General features: G+C 38.9%; 1 protein-coding gene across 2 annotated transcripts in view; it reads right to left on the bottom strand.

Annotated features, from left to right (window-relative positions):
* kcnt2b (potassium sodium-activated channel subfamily T member 2b) overlaps positions 1–21,191 on the bottom strand; it is a 78,459-nt gene that overhangs the window by 26,216 nt on the left and 31,052 nt on the right. For both annotated transcript variants that reach the window (XM_087808782.1, XM_087808783.1), the window contains exons 3-13: positions 19,152–19,254; positions 18,888–18,950; positions 16,946–16,994; positions 16,592–16,651; positions 16,119–16,193; positions 14,248–14,331; positions 13,905–13,999; positions 12,879–13,059; positions 6,824–6,988; positions 4,855–4,991; positions 2,184–2,247 (exon numbers count right to left, since the gene is read on the bottom strand). In XM_087808782.1, coding sequence (XP_087664908.1) covers positions 2,184–2,247; positions 4,855–4,991; positions 6,824–6,988; positions 12,879–13,059; positions 13,905–13,999; positions 14,248–14,331; positions 16,119–16,193; positions 16,592–16,651; positions 16,946–16,994; positions 18,888–18,950; positions 19,152–19,254 — 1,076 coding nt within the window. The remainder of the gene's footprint in view (positions 1–2,183; positions 2,248–4,854; positions 4,992–6,823; positions 6,989–12,878; positions 13,060–13,904; positions 14,000–14,247; positions 14,332–16,118; positions 16,194–16,591; positions 16,652–16,945; positions 16,995–18,887; positions 18,951–19,151; positions 19,255–21,191) is intronic.

Here is a 21,191-nt window from a genome sequence, read left to right as displayed (position 1 = left end):
TTGAAATAATAAAAAAACTAATTAGGCCTTTGGGTAAATTAAACCTGCTTTTGCATAATTGGATGTTTTTCTCCAGATAAAGTCAATAAAAATAGATACAGTTGTATTGAAGAATATTTTGTTTTTTACTCTGTTAGTGTACATTCGAGGGAACTAATGGTCCACACAGGGAAGAGTCTTGCATGACGGGCTGAACAACAGACTTGATTTGTTAGGATTTTCTTCCCAAATTAAATAATATGTTTAGACACATATTCAGCAGAGATGGAGTTTTTCTTTCGGCAAGTCATGTTTTTCAGATCTCGAGGAAGAAAATAGTCCATTTAACGACAACAAAAGCCTTTTACAAATAAGACGTTCAGAGTGATCTGTTATGAAGCAATTTGAGGTTGAAAAACCTATTTTCAAATATTATGGAAAAACAAACATTGAGAGTTTTTCAATCTTCAACATAATTACTCATAAACAATGTTTGCGACTAAATTCTGTCAGAAACTTTTCCGACTCGCAATCGCTGTAAATAAATGAAGGACTGATGAATAGAAAATGTCACTTCTGTAACGGTTTACTAAAGTTATCTATCGTCCGTCCGTCCGTCCGTCCGTCCGTCCGTCCGTCCGTCCGTCCGTCCGTCCATCCATCCATCCATCCATCCATCCATCCATCCATCCATCCATCCATCCATCCATCCATCCAACCATTCATCCATCCATCCACTATCAATCAACTGATTCATCCATCCATCAATCAACTGATCCATCCAACCATTCATCCATCAATCCATCCATCAATCAACTGATTCATCCATCCATCAATCAACTGATCCATCCATCCATTCATCCATCCATTCATCAATCAACTGATCCATCCATTCATCAATCAACTGATCCATCCATCCATCAATCAACTGATCCATCCATCCATCCATCCATCCATCCATCCATCCATCCATCCATCCATCCATCCATCCATCCATCCATCCATCCATCCATCCATCCATCCATCCATCCATCCATCCATCCATCCATCCATCCATCCATCCAACCATTCATCCATCAATCCACTATCAATCAACTGATTCATCCAACCATTCATCCATCAATCCATCCATCAATCAACTGATTCATCCATCCATCAATCAACTGATCCATCCAACCATTCATCCATCAATCCATCCATCAATCAACTGATTCATCCATCCATCAATCAACTGATCCATCCAACCATTCATCCATCAATCCATCCATCAATCAACTGATTCATCCATCCATCAATCAACTGATCCATCCATCCATTCATCAATCAACTGATCCATACATTCATCAATCAACTGATCCATCCATCCATCCATCCATCCATCCATCCATCCATCCATCCATCCATCCATCCATCCATCCATCCATCCATCCATCCATCCATCCATCCATCCATCCATCCATCCATCCATCCATCCACTGATCCATCTATCCATCAACTGATCCATTCATCCTTTAATCAATCAACTGATCCATCCACCCATCCATCAATCAACTGATCCATCCTTCCAACCATCAATTCACTATCCACCCATCCACCATCAATCAATAGATTTATATTCATTCATCAATCAACTGATCCATCCATCAGTCCGCTTTTTAATCCATTTTTCCATCCATCCGTCTGTCCATCCATCATCCTTAAAACCTTTTTTGATTTAATTTTTGTAAACTTTTGTAACAACAACAAGAAGATAAATTATAAAGTTATGCCATCACGTCATAAAATAGATCCATACAAGATATTGCCATTGAGATTATTTATTTATTTTAAAAAATATTATAAGAGAGATGAACAAAGATTTATAATGACTTCAACTAGATGAAAACTTTTGGCCATAACAAAATTAATTGACGCTAATTGTTACAGTTTTAACCTTGGGCCATACTTTACCATCTGTTCTAGATGGTACTTGATTAAAAAAAACATCGCAACTTCTTGTTTTGTGAAGAACATTTCCTGTAGATTTAATTGCAGAAGTTAAAAAAGCTCTCAAATAAGCATTCGACTAAATCTTATTGCATTTTCTCGCCTCTAATAAATCCCATGTTATGTTCGTGAGATTGTTGCGAGCCTGCGACGACCCGAGGACGCATTCATCCGATTCCATGTTTTCAAGTGTTCATAGCAACATAAAACAAACGTACGGCAGCGATGCGATCCACTTCAAACCGGTTACTGAGGATAAAACAGGCCTCGGCGTCGTCCATCCTGCGGCACAGAAGCAAAAAGAGTGAGCGACGACAATCTGATCTTTTTTCAAACCCGCGGATCAAGAGAACGATAAACGTGTCGCGCCGTCTTTCGAGTCCATCTATGGACGAAAACAGGCGGAGACGCGAGACTCAAACAAATTTGTTTGTCATGCCATAATGCCAGCCAGGAGCGCTGCAGTCGTAAATGCGAGAAGTCATAAATTTAAAGGTTGGTACTCGGGGAACCTAGTATGGCCATGTCCTCAAAAAGTAAAAAAGAAAGAAATTATCGTAAAGATTTAGACACATTGAATGTCTCGGTGCTGCTTCTGAAGCATCTTAACAGGCGTGATATGACTGATGGATTATTAAGATGTACATCTGAAGGTGAAGTGTTATGAGCGGAGAGGCCGTGTCTGGCTGTTCGGCTGCGGTTGATTTAAATCATTCCATTAAAAACCATGAAAGTCAGTGAGGGTTGCACCACACTTCCGGTGCAGATACACTTACGGGCGATACATCAGGGAGGCAGTGAGGGTGGGTGGCTGGAAAAATTTGAGCATGAAATCCCACTCTCGTAGGTGGTCCGATAAGGTCGTACGCTTTCTTTTTGTCTGTGTCTCTGATGTTTCTCTTGCAAGGAATTTGTTTATTTATATCTTTTTTTTTTACACCATGTGGTTTTTTTTGTATCAGATGTAACTTCCAAAAAGTCAGATTTCACAATATTGCATAACACTGGCTTATTCTAGAACCAAATTGAGTCCGAACTAAACTATTTTTCGGTTTAATATGATATCGCCATGTTTTTAAATCTTTCATGAAGTTATTCAAAGTGTTAAAGTTTCTTCATACATTGCGAACCGTCAGTCAAATAAGAGCAAAAAGCTTTAAAGTCTGAAGCAAAATGGCCAAAACTTAAAAGTAGCTTTTGTTTCCTTCTACTCTACAAGCAAATACAGTGGGGAAAAAAATTGGTTGATCATGTGACCAACACTGAGAATTATAATTGTTAAAATTTTAGGTGAATTTGTTGGTCTGATGTGAACTTCATTTAAAATTCTCATGAATAAAGAGTCATTTTAACCCTTTTTCTCCCACATTTCTTTTATCATACTTCATCCATGATCAGATAAAATATATAGAGGAGAAGAAAATTAGCGAATATGAAATTTGGGTTTTAATATCAAATATAATCTCAATGCATTTTTTTTTCTTCAAATTATTTCCATTATATTTTACCGAAATTAACTTTGTGAGTGAATTATATAGAAATTTAACAATACCATTTAAAATAATAGATACATTTATCAATGGCATTTTATTTTCCTAATATCTTTATTGAGAAGTTGTTCCATAAAAATATTATTGCTTTCATCGAATGAAAATATATATATATATATATATATATATATTTTTATTAATGGAATGATTTACAGATTAAAAGCTGTATTTTTATGCTATAAAAAGAGTAGTATATTTATAATTTATATGTTGCTTATGGCAACAAGTAGAGGTTAAAATGAACGCCCCTTTCCATATACATCTATCTATATAAACATATATTTATACCTCGACTTTGACTTTTAAAGTATATATTTTATTGAGTATTGTTTTGATTGTTTAAGCGCTTTGTGACCCTGGTCTGAAAAAGCGCTATATAAATACAAATGACTTACTTACCTAATATATAAATATTTACAGTATATATCTTATCAAACTATATTCTAAGAATGTTACGAGATTAAAAGTGGTAATAATACAACTTAAAGTCTTGTAGCATTGGAACTTTGATGATCATAGTATTATAGAATTATAATCTAATAAAAAAAATCTGGGGTAATTAACCCTAATTCTTCATTATGATTGCACTACCAACCTCTACCAACAGGGGTGACAATGGCTAGCATCTGATGCGTAATATTATACATACATAATACAATGTTAGCATAGCCATAATAAATGAGTTGACATGACGGATCTGTCATTAGAAATGCAAACAGGAGGTTTCGTTGTATTTCTTCATAGCTATTCCCATTCTTTGTGGCGAGGTATGTGTTCTCCATCCAGGTTTCTCTAGTGACCTGTCATATCTGAGATGGATGTCTGGACCTCTGCTCCACACACCGACGGCTGATGGTCTGCACACTCCTCAAATATGTATCTACTTTCCTACCACACATCACCTCAAGACAGCCTCCACCACTGGTGCTTTTCTTTTTTTTTTTCCAACCTTCTGAGAGAAGCTCATGTAAGCGGGGAAAAAAAAAAGAGCGAACAGCCGTCGTTCTGGATTAGTTAACGACTGAAATCAAGAGAATTAATTACCAAAAACCCGGCGTGGCAGAAAACCATTGATGTGCGTCCCTGGTGCGAAGTTTGGTCAGTGGGAAAAAAAAAAAGGAAAGGATAGAAAAGAGCTTTTCGTATTCTGAAAAAGTCAATAACGTAGAGAAAGACGGAGATTATTAATTAGCTCCGTGTTGGATTCGCTCAGGGCTTGATCGAGAGACAATAACATGAACACGCAATATAAACGTGGCTTCACTTCTCAGATCCTAATGGCGGTGAGAAATTTCCTTGGGGTTAATTAATAAAACAGTTTTTTTTTTTATTTATTTACTTGGCTCTCATGAGGTCCTGGTCTTTGAGCGCAGATCCCTGTAGGTAGATGACTCTCTGGGCCCACAAGGGAACGTGGAGGACCCTCCTGACTTGGACGTCCATCTCGGCCGGACACAGGATCACCACGTAATAGTCCTGAACACACACACACACACACACACACACACGTTAGATCCCGTCATGATTTTATACACACTCTTGATATATCTGTTGATATATCTAACCCGTCGGTTCTGCGAGGGAAAAAAAAGAACTGTTGCCTTTAAAGAACCCTTTATCCTCAAATTCTCATGACAACTTGCTGCCATGACAACTGAGCTCCAGCTGGGAGTGAAAGCAGAATATCATCTTTGGTCCAAAAAATCCCCTTTTAAAGAATCCCAAAATACAATTCCAATGTAATGCAGAACGATGGTCGATGATAAAAGTAATACACAGACTGTAAAGTATGAAGTTTTCTAGTGTGTTTCAGTCGATATTTACATTCAAATGTGAGGCTTTATATTCCCTCCATGTTGACGTTCTCTGACATCATGGTTGATGGTGTCACTCCTTCATACATGCAGAGTTGTTTTCTGCTCTCCCGCTGCTCGGCGGGTCCCATGTTTTCCATCATCGCAAACTGTCAATCAAACTTCTCACTTGTTTTCCTGTTATAAGCTACTTTATTGGCCGAAGAAATTCCAGAGAAAGTTGTGAGTTTTGTAAGTTTTTTTAAAATATATTCAGATTATGACCACATCATAGACTTAGTAAGATATGGACGTACCACCTGTGATGTCACCCGTTTGTTAGTATACCATGTTTGGAAATTCAGGCCCATTCACCATAAAAGCTTCAAATTTACCGAAATGAATAATCAGGAATATAATCAAAAGGGAATTATATAATGTGTCTGATATTTAAATGATTGTTTCTGTGTGTGCTGAATATTATTTAAGACTAGGGCTGTACATTTGTTTTATTTATTTATTTATGCCAGCCTCAAGTGGACACTCTAGGAACTGCAACTTTTTAAAATTGATTTCACTTTTTGAAACCCTTGAACCACATATTCAATATGGCGAGAATTACATGGTGCCATAGAGGGTATAATTACAAGTGGTTCGTTTTTGGATATAATATTAAGAAATCGTAAGAAGGACTGAACTGTTTTTCCTACATAACTGCAAAAAAGGGGTCTAGTCGAAACTAAGATTTATGGTAAAAGTTTAAAGGTGTATTAAAGTCACTCATTTTGGACCAACCAGTCTGCATTAAAGAGTGGAACAAGTCAGTTGAGATGCAATGTAAACTGATCGAAAGAAAACATATTTCGGAATTAAATTGGGCCTGAAATTGAACCTTGCTGTACACCAGAAGGGATCTTTTACTTTGTAAGAAGGGTTTTTTCTTCTTCTTGGTTTTGGCATCCATTAAGTAATCAATAACAACAAAATAAAATACCTTTACCTTCTGAAATTCGCTGCTACATTTTCTCCGGTTGTTTAACTAGTCAAGTTTAGTTTTTTTTGCAATGGTCTAAATAGTCCACTGAAGTAATACTTGCTTCAATATTTTTCCGTGACGGACCAAATGGGGTTGATTTTAAACATCAAACCGTTGTCGGGGCGAACAGCGGAGATTTGACTCATCGACTTTAATGATTTCCTGATACTTATTAAACGCCAAAAAACTTGACCCCCTACTGTGCTTTGAAACGTCTGCTCCAGTCACGGTGACGTCGGTAGCCGGCATTAACGCTCACACACACACACACACACACACACACACACACACACACACACACATGCATACGCCCTTGAGCAAACACATCTGCTCCAACATGAATAAGACAACAGTTTGATCCGTCCTGCTGCTAAATTAATCCTCCGAGTTAACCTCAGCTGCTCACGCTCCTGCAGAAGGATTACCACGAAGAACAAACACCGTCGACCGTGATGGTGGTGGTGGGGGGGTGGAGTCACCTGCAGCCTCGGATGAGCGAAGAACTCGTTGAGGAAGTCCATGAGGAGGTCGATCTTCAGACAGCTGACGCAGAGCACGACATGCTTCTCCGTCTGCGCCCGGTAACGGCTGTAGTTCCCGCCGGACTTCTGTCGCTCCATCCACAGAAAGGCCAGCTGCTCGAACTGCATTCAGAGAGTCACCAGTCAACAGATGGGGAATCAGGTTGAAATAAACAGAAGTATTGTGAGGCGCACTTTGGTTTTAATTAGGGGGAAAAAAGCGTTTTGGTGGAAATGGAGAGCGTGGCGCCGTCAGACGGTTCGACTGGAACATGAGAGCAGAGGCTAATGAGCGAGAAAGCAGTGTTTTGGGGGGAAAAAAAAGAAGAAAAAAGCTTAACTAAAGTTATTTTTTTCACCTTTTGGACGGGTGGAGCTTTTAAGAGCCTTTAATTGAGGACGCGGTGAAATACCCTCTTTCCGTCATTAATATTATCTGTCAGCTCAAACACTCAAACGCGAAACCACAGGCTTTCACTTACGTTGAAATGATCTTTCTTAATAAATGTGTGTCAAGATCCAACCACCGACGATCTCGTTTCTGTGGTTTCCTCTTTCATCTGCGTAATCTTTATTTCTCTTTTTTCTTGTTCTTATTTTATTTTGATTTATTTTCCATGAAAAATTCCGGTATTTGCAGTGGCTATTGGAAAAAAAACAATTTCCATCAATAAAGTTCTACCTTACCTTACCTTACTCTATCCTTGACAGGTTTGCTGGGTAACTATTTCAATCGTCCCCCCCGATCACCCCCTTATGGCCAGAACCGCTGACGGGTAATGAGATCATTTCGGGGGCGACGGCGAACTCAATCAAGAGAAAGGCTCAAATTTAGGGAGCCAATATCCGTCTATAAAAGGCTATGTTTTAACAAGACGTGTGTAATGAGTTCTTGGGAAATGTGTTTCTTTTTCTTAGAGGCTAAATTTAGCTTCCCTTATCTCTGTGTTTGGTGTCAAATTGTAAATTGTTCCCCCTCACCGCCGGCACTACCTCGTAACAGCTTGAAGCATAGAAGTATCTTTTTATTTTTATTATATTGCCTCCCTTTTTCTCTCCTTGTACATGTTTCCCATCCACTTTTTTTCGGCATTTTAACGACGGCCATTTCATTTAATAAGAATCCGGGGATGATGGGATGTCCTACTGAAAGAACGATCCGAAAACGACCATCCCTTCGTAAGGTTTTTATTTTAATAAACAGTCGCGTCAAAGCCTAAAAACATCTTGTCTGGTCACCAACTAAAGTTCATAATGTCCACTCCCGTCACTCATCTGGAGCCCCATAATGTACTGCCACAATGCCTAATCATAGCTAACGGATTATGACAAAAAAAAAAACCCCTCTCTCACTCCCTCTCATTAAACTCATTGATAAGGCTGGTTGTGTTTGGTTAGTTATTGCTAATCTTATAATAATAATAATAATAATAATTATCTTCTTATCTTATCTTATCATATCTTTTGTTCTTTATCTTATCTTTAGACTTAGATTGTATCATTTTGTTCTTTCTCTTTATTTCTCTTCATTCTTGTTCTTATTTTATTTTTATTTTTATGAATAATTGCTGTATTGCTGTGGCTAATTGGAAAAAAACAATTTCCCGAAGGTTATCGAACTGCGAAGCTTGGCTCTTAACCCATATAATGTTTCTACAGCAAAACTACCGGAAGAAGTATCTGCTTTCAGTGGTTTTTCAATCTTCTTTTAGACAAAATGTTGTCCAAATTGCACATTTATGACATTTAATGACGTTATTTCTCATTTCGTTTGATTGTCCGGTTCTTCCCGACTTCTATTTGCACCTACTTCCTCTGGGAAATGGACCATTTATTCCTCGTTTGAAGTATTATCTGGGAAATTGATCCCCCAATTTAGTTAATCATCTCAACAAGGACCATTATCCGAGCTCATCATCTCGCGTAACTCCGTGGACGTTACTGTTTCTCTGAACTGAAATCTTAATGGTGGATTCGGGTCATTGGTTTGAACAACTCCAAAGTTTTTGATTTTAACGAAGTATGAAGTGATTGCGAAAAAAACGCTTTATGAAAAGTAGCTGCATCCTGATGTGATGAATGGTTTCTGCTGTGCATGTCATGGACCACAACACACACATCTACACACACACACACACACACACACACACACACACACACACACACACACACACACACACACACACACACACACACACACACACACACACACACACACACACACACACACACACACACACACACACAGCTAGAGGGGGCTTTTTCTTGAAATGTCAAGGGGTATTTAGGGATGAAAGATGGGAGGGAGGAGCATGACACGTATCCATGCTGGAGGTGCAGGAATCAGCTTTTATAGCTTCAGCTTTTATTTTAGCAAAACAATTTTAAAACATTTGATTTTTAAAAAAAAAGAAGCTTTTTGTTAAAGTGACTCATCACACCTGGTGAAAAACTTTAAGGGAGAATGTGTTTGGTGGCCAGTTGGTCGGGCATGTGTAGGATGTGATTTCTTTTTACACTTTTTTTTTTACGTACCACTAAATGTCCCGAGCTGTTGAATACTGTTCACAGGTATTCTATTTTAAATGTGTTCGTCCTTTGGCTTCCGAAAATGGCTCTTTTCGTGAGACTCAACACATGAAATGGCAACGGCCTCACGAGTGAACACGATCTCACCGAGTCATAAAAAAAAAAAGGGACACTGAAGGTGTTTCATAAGCCACTGTATGAATACTGTAAACGCTTGTGTGCAAACGCTTCAAAGTGGTTTTCCCTCGATGGGGCGGCGAAAAACGACAGAAGAGGGATTTGGGGACGTGAGAGAGAGAGAGAGAGAGAGAGAGAGAGAGAGTCACTTCCTTTCTTTCCGAAGAACAAAAATAGTGGTGTAAATCAACGTGGGACGCAGTGACTCATCACATTGTTCCAAGAGGTACACATCTTGCCAAAGATTAACAAGGAGTTTTTTGCAAATTTGACAGCTTGTTTAGTCTGCGAAAAGGCCATCTTGTATTGATGAGAATAAAACAAGAAAAATTGGTAAATATTGCGGTTGATGCTTGGTGTAAACTGGTGTTTAGTGGGCAGTTCAGGCCAACAATTCCATTTCAGTGACTTTATTCCATTTGTCATTGGGTCCAACTTTATTGAACAGTGGTTTGATCCCTTTTCCACTCGGCTAACATGAATTAGAAAAGTCATTCCCCCGATTTACTACCCAAATTTAAGAGTGAATTAAATCCCTGAGCAATGTCGCCTCCCTGTTAATAGGTGGCGCTGTAACGCTCTTATTTTAAATTTAGTGGGTGAGAGAGAATTTCTTTATTTCCAAACAAGTTGTTCTACCTTTTATCAATTTGATGTTTCGAGGCTTATGTAATTTATTTAGGGTTAAAAGCAATCATTCAGTTAACTACTCCATCCATCCATCCATCCATCAGTCTATTCGTCTGTCTGCCCATCCATCCATCCGTCCATCCGTCCGTCCGTCCGTCCGTCCATCCATCCATCCATCCATCCATCAATCTATTCGTCTGTCTGTCCATCCATCCATCCATCCATCAATCTATTCATCTGTCCGTCCATCCATCCATCCATCCATCCATCCATCCATCCATCCATCCATCCATCCATCCATCCATCCATCCATCCATCCATCCATCCATCCATCCATCCATCCATCCATCCATCCATCCATCCATCCATCCATCCATCCATCCATCCATCCATCCATCCATCCATCCATCCATCCATCCATCCATCCATCCATCCATCCATCCATCCATCCATCCATCCATCCATCCACCAGCTTATCCATCTGTCAGTCCGCTAACTCATCAATCCATCCATCCATGTATGCATCCACCTGTCGACCCACCAACTCATCCACCCATCCATACACCCATCCATTTATTAATCCTTCCATCCATTTATCCAAGGAACAACTAATCCAACCACCTATCCGTCTATCTATCAATCCATCCATCCATCCATCCATTCACTTATCCATTCATCCATGCATGAATCTATCCATTCATTAACCAACCAAAGCTTCCATCATTCCCTCCATTGATCATTCATATACATTCATCTACATGGTCTGTCCATCCATTTCTTTATGACATCATTTTTCAAATATAAAGTCCATCTGTTTGTACCTCTCACTCTTTCACTCCATTGTTACATCGGACTAACCTTACCTGTCAAAAGAGGGAAAGTTTGAATGATGGTTGAAGGACATTCAATAGAAAAGTGGGAACCATAATTTCTCATGCAGGTTGTATAGAAATAAAGAAATGGTGGGGAAAAAAATCACCTGCTGAATTTTGAGCTCAAAGAATAGAAATACTTTGACACAAAAGCGCTTAAGAGCAGAGCTTCAGTCATTACAGCCGACAACACAGTCAATAGACTTTCACCGCCAGATCAATTTGAAGTTTGCTTTACACAGCGAGTCTCAAGAGTTGCATCACAGGAGAGCAATCTTGAGCCACATTTGAGTGGAATCACTTGGTAACACTTCAACACAACAATTAGTTTATTTATTTAGGGTTAAAAGCAATTATTCAGGGTTCAAGTTATCACCTATTACTTTTGGTTGTTTTTTAACTGTGGTTTATTTATACAAATATCGTTCTGGCTTTGGTATTGTTAAATGCTTGAGGCAGAATACTACTAAGACTAATCAATAGGATCAATAAAGTTCCGTCCGTCCGTCCATCCATCCATCCATCCATCCATCCATCCATCCATCCATCCATCCATCCATCCATCCATCCATCCATCCATCCATCCATCCATCCATCCATCCATCCATCCATCCATCCATCCATCCATCCATCCATCCATCCATCCATCCATCCATCCATCCATCCATCCATCCATCCATCCATCCATCCATCCATCCATCCATCCATGCTCTCATCCATCCATCCATCCATCCATCCATTCATTCATCCATCCATCCATCCATCCATCCATCCATCCATCCATCCATCCATCCATCCATCCATCCATCCATCCATCCATCCATCCATCCATCCATCCATCCATCCATCCATCCATCCATCCATCCATCCATCCATCCATCCATCCATCCATGCTCTCATCCATCCATCCATCCATCCATCCATCCATCCATCCATCCATCCATCCATCCATCCATCCATCCATCCATCCATCCATCCATCCATCCATCCATCCATCCATCCATCCATCCATCCATCCATCCATCCATCCATCCATCCATCCATCCATCCATCCATCCATCCATCCATGCATGCTCTCATCCATCCATGCATCCATTATTACTGCGAAATATTGACATCATTTCTTTTAAATGTCAAGCTAGCCAAATATTTAAAGCTAGCTTCAACAGCCCTGTGATTTTAACTTTTTTTTTTTTAGCCTCTTGTTTGTGAGAACCTATACCATGAAACTCTTCAGCCAAAAGACGTGGAAACCAAGGTTTATTTGAAAAGGTTACACACAGGTTTAAACAAGGTTTTCTGGGGATATTCAGTTCAATTTCCATTTATCTCCAATAGTCAGACTTTTTTTTTTTTTTTTACCAGCTCTCAAGGTTACTTTGCAAGACTCACTCTCATTTTTCTGAAAAATGGTCAAAATGATTAAATCAAAATTGAGTACCAAAGAGTTTTTCTTTGGCTCCGTCCTTTATTAATGGATTCTGACCTCTGCTGCCGGGTTGGTTGGCGGCGTCAGCGAGTCGCCACCTTTTAAATATTGAAAGATCCGTTGGCATGACCCTCTTGGGTTACCCTGTTGTTCCTCGTCGACCCGACGTAACTCCCGCACTGAATAAGAAGCGGCTTCGACCCTGGCTTGAGGCAAACATTAACTCAACTAAACACCCCCCCCTTAGAGCGGAGCAGCTGCTGGTTCGTGTTATCAATCGTAACCAAAGCGACGCATTTCATTAAACAAATCAATCCAGGAGGTTGGTTGTTGTGTTTTGACTGAATCCCTTCAGGGAGTTTAGGCAAATCCTCACCTGGATCGGGAGCACGATCAGCGCCACGAATATCATGATGACCACCAGCAGTTGCGAAGGCCAGATCTGCGGCGTGACGTCGCCGAAGCCCACCGTGGAGAACGTGACCACGCAGAAGTAGAGCGAGTCGAACAGCGTCAGGTTGTTGCCCGCTCGCTCCAGGTGTTGGATTCCGCAGATGCTGTGAGAAGGCAACAAAAAAAAAGAAAAAAAAAAGAGTGTGAGCAGAAACAAGAGTCGATGGGGGGGGGGGAACACAGTGGGGGGGCCGTCTCTGCTGTTGCTCGACCGAGGCTGGAGTCACGCTCGCGGTGCATCAATTCTGCTGTCAAATTGGGATCTTGGGAGGATAAATGACTCGACAGCGAAATGTCAAGTCTAAAAAAAAAAGGGTCTTGGTTTAAACGCTGCCGACTTTAACACAAAATATTTTTAATTATATAAGTAGAAGAACTCACATTTCTCCGATCCTTAAAACTCTTCACTGGCTTCCAGTTTCTTTCAGGATCAACTTTAAAATTCTGGTTCTTACTTTCAGATCTATTCATGGTCAGACTCCTCCTTACATCAGTGATCTGATCCAGCCTTACACCCCAGCTCGGGCTCTGAGGTCTGTGGATCAGAATCTACTGATGGGGAGAGAAATCCTTCCAGGCTGTTGCTCCTAAGCTTTGGAACGATCTTCCTCTCTCTTTGCACTTGATGGATCTACTGACTCCTTTAAGAAACATCTTAAGACGTTCAGGCTTTTCCTTGATTTTCTGGAACTCCTTTTGTGTTATCAGTTTTATCTTGACCTTTTAAGTATATACTTTATTGAATATTGTTTTGATTGTTTACGCGCTTTGTGACCCTGGTCTGGAAAAGCGCTATACAAATAAAAATGACTTATTTACTTACTTACAAACCAACCAGGGGACATATCCAGGAGCCAATTGTCTAGTCTCCTGCAACCCGTGGACTTAATCCACCGAATCCTTAAACAAAACCCACTTCCCACCCAGGTCCCCTCGGACATATACGCACCATGTAAACATGAGACACACCAGCGTACTGATGAGTATCACCACCTGGTTGAACATGGCTGAGTGGGTCCGTTGGATCGCTCTGTGGAGATCGTTCTGCAAGAGACAAGAACGCAGAAGTTGATGGATGTAAAAAAGCTTAAGAGCCGGATTGACGTGGAAGAAACTGAAAAAAAACGGCAGTCGTAATAAAAGGTAATTCTTCCCGGAGAGCTCTCAGGACTATAAAGGATTTATTTATTTTTTTTAACCTCGGCACACAAAGTGCTTTGAGTAGATGGAGCAGTTCATTTGACGGACGGTGAGAAAAGATATAGGGAAACAAGGGGCGACACTTTACTCACGATCATGTTCTCCAGAGCGTGTTTTGCCAGCCAGCAGTTGAGGAACACCGGGATGAAGAGATTTCTGAAGGAGGGCAAAATCACCTGAAGGGACAGAAGAAAAGCCTCAGAGGAGATTCTCAATAGCTACGTAGTAGATGGTTGTTGAGAACCATTAGGTCAAAAGGGTCCAACTGGAACTGAACTGCATGTATTTTTATTTCAAATCTACTTCGTCTCTAATCAATCAAACGTATGTGCTTCAGTTTTTGAAAAGTATTTTTTATTTTTTATTATTTATGTTGATCTCAACTTGTCCTTTTTTTTGTCCACGGCATATCTTAGAATAAAATACAAAATATACTTCAAATCTAAAATAGTTTTTATTGTACATACATCGTACACTTATTTAACTGTAATAAAAAACTAAGGTTTTTGCGATTGATTTTAACTAGGCTGGTTTTCTCATCATACATATAGTGATAAATATATATATATATATATATATTGTGATATATAGCAATACAGTAGTAACAAGAATATATTTGTAGTATTGTCGAGTACTTGACTCTGGTGTTTACCGGCCACATAACCTAGTCGTAACTACTTTCATTTATTTTGAAACAAAATATGTCCAAACATGTCCATGTATCCTCTCGTCCTCAGTCATAGCCAGGATCTCTTTGTTCCTTTAGCTGCGGAGAACGTCATGACTTCTGCCATCTAATATTTTCTTACATCTTTACTTGAAAACTTCAGGGATAACTTGTATTGCAATACAGTAGTAACAAGGATATATTTGTAGTATTGTCAAGTACTTGACTCTGGTGTTTACCGGCCACATGACCTAGTCGTAACTACTTTCATTTGTTTTGAAACAAAATATGTCCAAACATGTCCATGTATCCTCTCGTCCTCAGTCATAGCCAAGATCTCTTTGTTCCTTTAGCTGCGGAGAACGTCATGACTTCTGCCATCTAATATTTTCTTACATCCTTACTTGAGCCTTCAGGGACAACTTTTATAGCAATAGTGTAGTAACAAGGATATATTTGTAGTATTGTCGAGTACTTGACTCTGGTGTTGCAGAATTTACAGACCACATGACTCTTGATGAAGTCGTAACTGATTTAATTTGTCTTGAAACCAAAATATGTCCAAACATCAGCTTTAAAAGCTGCTGGAGTCGACTGTATCCTCTCGTCCTCAGCTTTCGCAAGAATCTCTCAGGATTTCATTGTTCCTATAGCTAATGCGGACGTAATGACTAGTAAATAAAAATGCTGTTAAAAAAAAGTCCTCTCTAAATGTCAATGTATTTAACTTTAAATTATAAACCACAAACGAACTATGGTAATACATAAAAATATGATTTTCAAGTCAGAAATGAAAAAATATACACATCAAATTTCTATACAGTATAGTGGAAAAGAATGTCGCCACATTGATATTATCTAACACACCTAGTAACAATATGCTTTCTTAGCATTTTCAGACGTTTTTATATATCGTTTTTTTTTTGTTTTTTAATGGAATGTTTCTTTATTTTAAGTGACTTGGTCACATGACCAGTTCACGTTGAGAAGAGAATTGCTTAGAATCTTAATGGACAAGAATTGAAGGCCATTTTACATTGAGAGTTTACATTGAAAAAAACGCTTATTTAAAAAAAAAAAAAAAGGGTTTAGAAAACCCAGCTAATGATCCTCGACGTCTCGCATTAAGTGACTCGTTAATCTTGTCGTAATTGTGGCTCAAGGATGGATGGAACGGTCAGGAAGTGGACCCCGCGGGTGTGTCTGTTTGGATCGGTCGGTAATGGCCGACGGCGCCACCACCAGGCGGCCCTACATTCCCAACGTTGGCTCAGTAACGCACATCCGTCCACTCACAGTGATCATGAAGGGAATGGCGCTGATCATCTCCAGGATGAAGGGAACACGTAACACTTGCTCCCAAACGTTGCCCTGGAAACACAAACCAACCAGGGTCAGGAAACTCCATTGTCATGGCGACCTCGGGGGGGGGGGGGGATTACCGCGTAACACGACTGATTACAGATGGTGGGTGACCACCAAAAAAATTGACCGTTTTTTCCTTAACACACGATATCCTGGGATGATTTAAGGGACCCTGGAGCCTTTTTTTTTCCATTTGACACATCAGTCTGTGGTTGTAAATGTGGGTGGACAGTCGACGGGAAACCCCTTAAATGCTAAAACCCCGACTAATCTGTAGAGAGAGAGAGAGCCCTTCATAGGCTTACATCAAAGCCGTGACCCCGCCCTCCTCCGGAGTGACCCCCGGGGGCCTCCCCGTAAAAAAAACAAACAACTCTTTATGACGTAAATAAAAAAAAACTCACCTTGTAGCTGAGATAAACTAACAACATGGTTTCTGAGAAGCTGATGAACGCCACGAGAACCTGCCACAGAAGAAGAAGAAGAAGAAGAGAGAATTTTGGGAGACGCATGGCAGACGGAAAAAAAAGAAAAAAAAAAAAAAGTGGCGACAAAAACCAGAGAGAAATTAGCAGGAGATTGAGGAGCAGAGTGTGGGTGGAATCTGTGGGCGGTGCTGATTGAACCTCACAGGGAATGGATAGAAGAGCAAGTGTGTGTGTGTGTGCGGTTGTGTGTTTTTGAAACAATGTCACGAGGGATTCGCAGATGTTTATGAGGGATGACGTTGTCGGGGCGCGAGGCGTGATTTATCTGACCTGCAGCGCCCACAGTGGCAGAGGTCTGTCCACCCAGATGATCAGTTTCCTGCAAATGAGGAGAATCGTAATTCAATCACGGTATAGGCTTCGTAACATGACTTGCGGAACTAAAAATGGCTTTACTGTGAATCTCTGTTTCGGTCACCGAGCAACCACTGAGAGTTTTGTTACTAAGAGGAAGCTGTGGAAGTATGTCGGCGCCATCGGAATCAGACACTTTCAATTTTCCTTTTGACATGTTAGAATCTTAAGTTTGATAGTGTAGTTCCTATTGAATCAATAATAAATGCATTTTTTCAATTCTATATATATATATTTTTAAGCCTTTTAAATGTATTATTGTCTGGTGTCACTATTATACCAACAGTTTTTAAAATAATTTAAAAAATAATTTTGAAAATATTACAATTTTATTTATCAATGAATTGCCATAAAATGATTAAATGGTTTAATTGTTTTGCATTGACTTCTTTTTTATAATTAATTTCAATCCTTTTTGTATTGGAAGAAATTATTTGTATTTTTTAAATAATTTAATTCAAATTTCTTAAATTATTTGATGTACACATAGAGTTTTGTAATTTGTAATTTAAATAATTCAAAAATACATTATCTTAATCCAATAAATATTTTCTAAATTCAATATTCCGATTGTAAGATTATAAAAACCATTTTACATTTGATTTAAAAATTAATTTATTAAACGGCTTATTTTACATTTCATTTAAACATTTTTTTTAAGTCATTTCAATCCTTTTTGTATTGGAAGAAATAATTTGTATTTTTTAATAATTTAATTAAAGTTTCATTATTATTTGATGTACACATAGAGTTTAATTTTGTCATTTAAATAATTCAAAAATACATTTTCTAAATCCAAGTTATATTTTCTAAATTCAGATTGTCAGATTATACCAACCATTTTACATTTGATTTAAAAATGAATTTAGAAAATATTCCTTTATTTTTTTTTATCTTTAAATAATTTAATTAGGACATTTTTCTCTAAATTAATTTTTTAGATTCCAAATAAAAAAGTTGATATAATAGTACCACCAAACAGTCTTAAATTTTAAGGCTACTATTCAATTTAAAACTTTTATTTTTAAATAATTTAAAATAGCATATCAAACTCTTTGTATGAAAATTCAATAATTTAGAAGATTGTATTCCATTAAACAACAACCAAACAATGTTATATACAAAAATAATGAAATGCTTAAAAAAAAAGAAAGCAAATTTAAAATATCAACCTTTAAATATCAACCTTTAAATTTCACCATATCCTGATAGCATTGATATACTTCCAGAAGACTCGAGGTTGAAACCATACTTTTGTAATTCTCCATCTCTACTTGAACACATCCTCTGTGTCTCTTTTGACCATCGCACCAAAACTCATTTCCTTCAGAGCACAACGACTTTCACGCCGTGAAAATGAGGCTCGTGGACCCGGCGCCGAGGGACCACAGCCTTAAAAAAAAAGCCCGGGAGCTTATCAACATTTGTCAGTCCGTCCTCGCCCGTGATTCACTCCCACAAGTCTGCGGGGCTGAAAGCGAGAGGCGTCCTCATCCCTTTTTTCTGTCAGGCTCCTTATTCATTTGGAGCCAGAGCTTAGCCAGCGTTCGCTGTCCCACCAATTAGATCAATACGACCCCAGAGCGGCAGAGGAGACGAGCCCGAAGGTCCACTTCCTGGTTCTGCATCCTCGGGGGTCACGGTGTGTATTGCACGCTTTATCTCCACTAGATCACTGCTGATTACCCTGAACAAGCACTACATACATATTACCTCGACAGCTAAATCCATAACCCCGGGGATGGTGACGGATAACCCGGGGGATGCTCAGCATCAACATATGAAATCGCGTCACTTAAGCGAAAAGTCGCATCGATCGCCTTATTGCGCCGGACAAGGAAAAACTCATCATCCTTACCAGTCGAACTCACTCCAGGGACGGGACGATGTGTTCTGTTTGGTGCAGTTGACGCCGCTCACGCTGTCCGGCCAGAGAAGAAACAGCCGTTATAAGCCTCACCTCGAATGATCTCACATGTAGGTCGACCATCGCGTCCTTATTCAACCCGTTTTGAAAAGTTGCCGGTGTATAAACATTGTTATCTCATCCGCTCGACCTGCTGAACTCACCGGTTTTTTTTCTCCTCGTGTCGCCTCATTAAAAGGTTAGTTTTGTACTCACCAATCCTGTGGCTTCTCCTGCGGGTTGTCCAGCAGGACTCGGACGATGTACAGGAGGCAGCTCAACACCTTCAGGGCGAAGTTGAACATTCGCACCCGGAGACCTAGCGCGAAGAAGAAGGATTAAAATCCATTTATCCCCGAAACATAATTGCGATCTTAATGGCCGCCTTTTTAGCCGAACACTTTTGAGTGTCAATTGGCGCGAGGTAGCATCGAGCGTCGCTATTAAATCTAATTATGTTATCTTGGATGCAAACGGCAGCGAGAAAAGGCGCTAATGAATAGCGGCTCTCATAAGTGTGAAATGACGGTTAAATACAAATGGAAAACGCACTTTAGAATCCAAAAGAAATAAAACGTCCTTGATTCAATGGGCCGTGGACGTTTCAAGGCTTTGATTTGTCGTCGAAATATCTGACCTGATTAATCTGAAAATCCTCGAAAGCCTTTCTGTTTACAAGGCTAGTGTTCAGGCTTAACGCCGCTGTTGACATTTAGCGTAAACAAAGATGGGATCCAGGAGAATTCTATTGAACATTTGGCAGGATTTTGTGCTCATGTTCCAGCCACGTATTTAATGTTGTCTGGGATTAGTGAAGCTGTTTTAAAAGGTGGGGTAGGTAATCCTCAAAAACAATTGGAGCAATTGGAAATGAAAATGTCCCACCCCATTTATTCACATATCACAAAGTCATGAACCCCTTATTTCAATGGGTTTTTTCAAATTTTTTTTTTTTTGTTGTTGTTACATTTACTTTATTGGTTCCAAGTGTGAAGGACATAATAATATAATATAATATGATGTTGGGGTGGGGTGGCAGAAGACCCCCATAAAAATGTAAACAAGTCCAGTATTCATTTGAATCAATATTTATAACTTACTAAATTCGCAAGATTTCCAGAATTTCAGATTATTTTGTTTATTGTAAAGGTGCAGAAGTATCTGGTTTTTCTTCTATACAATACATGAGTTCAATGAAGGAAACTGAAGTGTAGGGCTTTTTATCATTAAAAAATAAAAACTGATACATTACAGCAATATATCACTTTGGGGTTGTTTTCTAAGATATGCAAGGTTTTTTCTTGGATATACAAGTGTTTTTTCTTGGATATACAAGGATTTTTTTGGGGGGATTTACAAGAATTTCTTCTTGGTTATACAAGGTATTTTTCTTGGTTATACAAGGATTTTTTTCTTTGATATACAATGGTTTCTTTCTTGGATATACAATAGTTTCTTCTTGGTTATACAAGGTATTTTTCTTGGATATACAAGGGTTTCTTTCTTGGATATACAAGAGTTTCTTCTTGGTTATACAAGGTATTTTTCTTGTTTATACAAGGGTTTCTTTCTTGGATATACAAGAGTTTCTTCTTGGTTATACAAGGTATTTTTCTTGTTTATACAAGGGTTTCTTTCTTGGATATACAAGAGTTTCTTTCTTGGATATACAATAGTTTCTTCTTGGTTATACAAGGTATTTTTCTTGGATATACAAGGGTTTCTTTCTTGGATATACAAGAGTTTCTTCTTGGTTATACAAGGTATTTTTCTTGTTTATACAAGGGTTTCTTTCTTGGATATACAAGAGTTTATTCTTGGTTATACAAGGATTTTTTTCCGTGTGTAACAAGGATTTCTTTCTTGGATATACAATCATTTTTTTCCTTGGATATACAAGAGTTTCTTCTTGGTTATACAAGGTTGATTTTTTCGGTTATACAAGGATTGCTTTCTTTGTTATACAAGTATTTTTTCTAGGTTATACAATAATTATTTTTGTTGTATTTTTTTTCTTGGATATAAAATGATTTTTTTTTCTGTGGTTATACAAGGTTTATATACAAGGTGGTATATACAAGGTCCACCAGCCATCTGTAATCATGCCCCGCTTTATTTATACAACGAGTCCCTTGGAGGTGGAGACTTCCTGGATTGATGACGTGTCCGTGACAAACCCTGATGCTTGACCAATCAGAGCAGAGTGGGTGTGGCCAAAGTGTTTTGAGTGGGCGGGGCTTTATCACATTTTCCAAT

Source organism: Callionymus lyra, chromosome 15 (genome assembly GCF_982586985.1).
Source record: "Callionymus lyra chromosome 15, fCalLyr1.hap1.1, whole genome shotgun sequence".
Taxonomy (NCBI): domain Eukaryota; kingdom Metazoa; phylum Chordata; class Actinopteri; order Syngnathiformes; family Callionymidae; genus Callionymus; species Callionymus lyra.
This window is presented reverse-complemented; position numbering and strand designations above follow the sequence as displayed.